Source organism: Zingiber officinale, chromosome 10B, assembly GCF_018446385.1.
Source record: "Zingiber officinale cultivar Zhangliang chromosome 10B, Zo_v1.1, whole genome shotgun sequence".
NCBI lineage: Eukaryota > Viridiplantae > Streptophyta > Magnoliopsida > Zingiberales > Zingiberaceae > Zingiber > Zingiber officinale.
In genome coordinates this window covers 16,642,975-16,647,300 of record NC_056005.1, presented here as the reverse complement: position 1 = coordinate 16,647,300, position 4,326 = coordinate 16,642,975, and the positions used below count along the sequence as shown (strand labels likewise).

Below are 4,326 nucleotides of genomic sequence, written 5' to 3'. Positions count from 1 at the left end.
TCTTTTAAAAATTATAGATGTTTATATTTTACACACCTCTCAAGACTTGTAGCGGTTAACTTTAAAACTCTATCTGCTCGTCAATGTGCCGGCGACAACGTAGCATATCAGTTGTGATTGCTTTCTTTTAAAATATCTATCGAAGATACTATTTAATTTTAAGCAGAGCACTATGGACGAACTAAAACATGGGAAAGGATAAACTCAATGAGTTGAATGAGAAAAGACATTACAAGGCACAAAATTAGAATACTCCTCCTCTTGTCTTTAGCTGCTACCTAACGGTAACAAGATAATCAATTCATTGAGCTCTTCGGCTGCTGCTACCTACCATTCTGCAGCAACTCCAAATTTAGCTCAGCTCAAGGGGCAAAGAACCTTTCAGTCAGTCTCATCCACCAAATTACGTAACTAACTTCGCAACCCTTGTTTAATCTAAATGGAATGAATCGTTCCCGAAACTTGTCCCAGACCAATATAATATAAACCTTCGAACTATAATAATTGTCTACCTTTTAAGTTCGTGCCTTCATAATTGACTCGATTCCCGTGATGCAAAGAACGAGGACGAAGCCGCCGTGGACTTTTCCCAAGGATTTCTAAAGATCCAAAACTAGACTCGGCTTCCTAAGCCTCGATATATAAATACCTGCGGACGCCCGGTAAAAGACCTGCGCCTCCGGTTCAAAGATCGAACGATGGAGATCCATGACTACCGCCGTGGCCCCATCATCGGCCGAGGAGCCTCCGCCACGGTCTCCCTCGCCACCTCCGTGCCCTCCGGCCAGTTGTTCGCCGTCAAGTCCTCTGACCTCGCCTTCTCCGGTCCCCTGCAGCGCGAGCAGAGCATTCTGTCCGCGCTCGACTCGCCTTTTGTCATCTCCTACTTGGGCTTCGACGTCGCGCTGCCCTCGCCCGGGCTCCGCCCCTGCTTCAACCTCTTCGTGGAGTACGCCCCTGGCGGCTCGCTCTCCGAGGCCATCAAGAAGCAGGGCGGCCGGCTCGCCGAGCCCTCCATGCGGTCCTACGCCCGCGACGTCCTCGGCGGACTCGCCTACCTCCACGCAGCCGGCGTCGCCCACTGCGACGTCAAGAGCCAGAACGTGCTGCTCTGCGCCGGCGGCCGCGCCAAGCTAGCCGACTTCGGATGCGCGCGGCGGAGCAGCGAGACGGATCGTCGCTTCTCGGGCGGCACGCCCATGTTCATGGCTCCAGAGGTGGCGCGCGGGGAGGAGCAAGGGGCGCCGGCCGACGTCTGGGCCCTCGGATGCACCGTCATTGAGATGGCCACGGGGCGGCCGCCGTGGCCGCAGGCTGAGAACCCCGTAAGCGCCCTTCACCGAATCGCGTTCTCCGATGACGTGCCAGAGTTCCCCAGTGGGGTGTCGGGAGATTGCAAGGACTTCCTGAGCAAGTGTCTGACAAGGGACCCGCGCGAGCGGCGGACGGCGGCGCAGCTCCTCCGGCACCCGTTCGTCGCTTCCTGTTCCGAGATGGATCATCCGCCCTCGAATTCCGATGCAAATCTCAACGGTGTTTCTCCTACCAGCGCTCTGGATCAGGCGTTCTGGGAGTTGCTCTCCAATGACGACGAGCTGACCGAGCAGTCGCCGGAGGAGGATCCACTTGTGAGAATGAAGAGCTTAATCGGCGGTAACGGTCATAATTGGGCATGGGATGAGAACTGGGTAACGGTGAGAAGCCACGGCCGAGAATTGACCTTTCCGACCACTGACCTGATCACAGAGAACGTCGAGACGACAACAACTCCGGCGACGATCGCGAGTGAAGAGTACTCGTTGGTCGTCAATCACATTGGTGCCGAATCTGTACATTCTAATTTCGACTGCATCGATTCAATTTCAAATGTTAAATGTAAAATAAATGTTTCAATTAGTGACATGGAAAGAATCAAAATTGAGTTTTTAAATCGGTGTTGCGCCCCAATTAATTCAATCGCAGCCAACGGATTAGATCTAAACAATGTAGTGGAATGTTTTTAAATCCCAATTTGGCACGAGCTGCAGGTACTCCACCGAAATCTACAACTACAATCACGTTGGAAAAAAAAAAGTTAGATTTTTTTTTTTTTTTTGACCAATTGGAGACTCACCAAATTATTTGGGTACGGAGCCTAATAATCGAGCAATCTATAATTTTTTTAATACTTGATAAATTATTTTAGAAAATAGTTGCGAAAATAGTTGCAATTAAATGTTTTTTATTAAAATATTTTTTTATATAAAATATTATCAATTTTTAGAATGAAGTTCATAATATTTTGTTTAAATATTTAGGGGTTTAGAAATGAAAGAATGGATTTATTCTCAAATTTTATGTTTAGTTGATGAAAATGAAATCAAAATTTTGGAATAAGACATTGCTAAATAGCCCGAATTTGGCAAACTAGAATAAAATCCTTTATATTCATTTTTTTATTGACATGCATTAATTAAGATTGCATGCAACAATTAACAACTTTATATTCAAATTCTGGCTAGCTAGATTCTAGCCATTGAGGTAAAAGGGAAGGTAATCCCTATTTTGAAGTTTAATCTAATCTCCAATTCTTATATGCTTGTTAAAAATAATGTAAATTATTTATCTAAGCATAATCATGGATTTAGGTATAATGATAGAAATAGGGTTAACATGGTAGATAACCCTAAAAAATCATACGATAAGAGTAGACCTAATAAGACCCAAACCACTTTGCCTAAGGGAAGGAAAGTGGGTGAAAACCTAAGCATTAATCCCAAGAAGAGGAGACACATGCCTAGGAAGGGTAGGTCTAGGAATGTCCATGATGAACATGTTGATTCTAGGGTTAGAACCCTAGAATTGGAAAATCAAGCCTTGAAGGTAAAGCTTGAGGAAATGAAGAAAATCCTAGAGAGATTCATTATTGGACCTAAAAGACTTGACATGTATTTGGATGGTCAAAGACCCAAAAATGTCAAATTAGGTCCCTCTAAGACCAAAAGGAGGTCAAGTGCTAAGGTAGCACATGACATTGGTAAGGGAGATGTGACCAAGGACAAGGGAGAGTCATCCAAGGCCAATAAAAAGGAATATGCTATGGTGGCATATAATTATGGCAAGGATGTCCAAGGTTAAGGACAAGAATAAATTAACCAAAGACAATGTGTCTAAGGTTAAGAAGGTGAGTTTTGTAGGCCAAGTGTCACCCGAGGTGCACCGAAGTGGCCTAGCCATAGTGGATGAGTCACCAAGGGAGGTCACTAAGGTTAAGATTCCTAAGGTTAGGAAGAGCCTTTGGGACCCATGGTAGATGAGTTATCAAATGTACCAAGTGGTTAGGAGACGGACTTAAGTTTCTAACATAGTGGGTTAACACAATTGAGATGTATTTCATGCATTGAAATGTGAATTGGGTTCATATTACATGAAAATTAGTTTTTGATGTATAGATGTCATATAAACTAATGCTAGGAATGCATTATGGTTTAGTATGGGCAGATACATCAAGAGGAAGCCAAAATTAGGACTTTAGGTTAAGGTTCAATTGAACCATTTAGCTAGTTTTGAATTTTGTGTCAATCTTGGAATTTGTGATAAATATATTTTTATGTATATTTTTCCCAAGTAGACATGGATAAAATAAACCTCTCCACAAAATTTGGGATTTTTTGGAGGTCTGTGGAATTTTTGGCGTATTTCTGAAAGTGGGTAAAAAAGGTTGATTTTTGCCAAAAAGAGTACCAGTCGACTGGTACAGTTACCAGTCGACTGGTAACAATAATTTTCAGCACAGAGGACCTCTGTAAGCTCATTTTAACGAGGTCAATCGACTGATGGTTTTACCAGTCGATTGGTAGCACTGTTCATGAGCACAGAATATCTCTGTAAGCTCGTTTTGATGATGTCAGTCGACTGATACGGTCTGAAAAATATTTTTTAGCATTATAAAATGACCAAAAGAGTGGTGAACATGTATGTAATCTTATGGGGGATTAATACATGATGTTTATGGTCATTAGAGGTCAAAGAGTCCAATAATTAGGATATTGTTGGAGCTCTTTTTGATGTATGGAAAAGGGGGAGAAATTTAGGTTTAAGTGGGAAACCTACATACCTTTGCAAGAAATCCTAGCTCAAGGGGGAGCTTAGGTGAAGGGGGAGTGATTGCTCATTTATTAGCAAAGGGGGAGAAATTTATCTTTACAAGAAATCCTAGCTTAAGGGGGAGCTTAGGTGAAGGGGGAGCCTAGGATTAGGTTCCATGATTTATACATCTGTAGATTGTATATTTATTTGCATTATTATTGTTATATTATTTCCCTAACTTAAACGGGTTGCCAAACA

General features: G+C 43.2%; 1 protein-coding gene across 1 annotated transcript; it reads left to right on the top strand.

Moving 5' to 3' along the window:
- Positions 1 to 533: 533 nt before the first annotated feature.
- LOC122028977 (mitogen-activated protein kinase kinase kinase 17-like) lies at positions 534 to 2,003 on the top strand. The gene has a single exon (XM_042587946.1). It carries the CDS (start codon positions 699 to 701, stop codon positions 2,001 to 2,003), a length of 1,305 nt encoding a protein of 434 aa, XP_042443880.1. The 5' UTR covers positions 534 to 698.
- Positions 2,004 to 4,326: the final 2,323 nt, after the last annotated feature.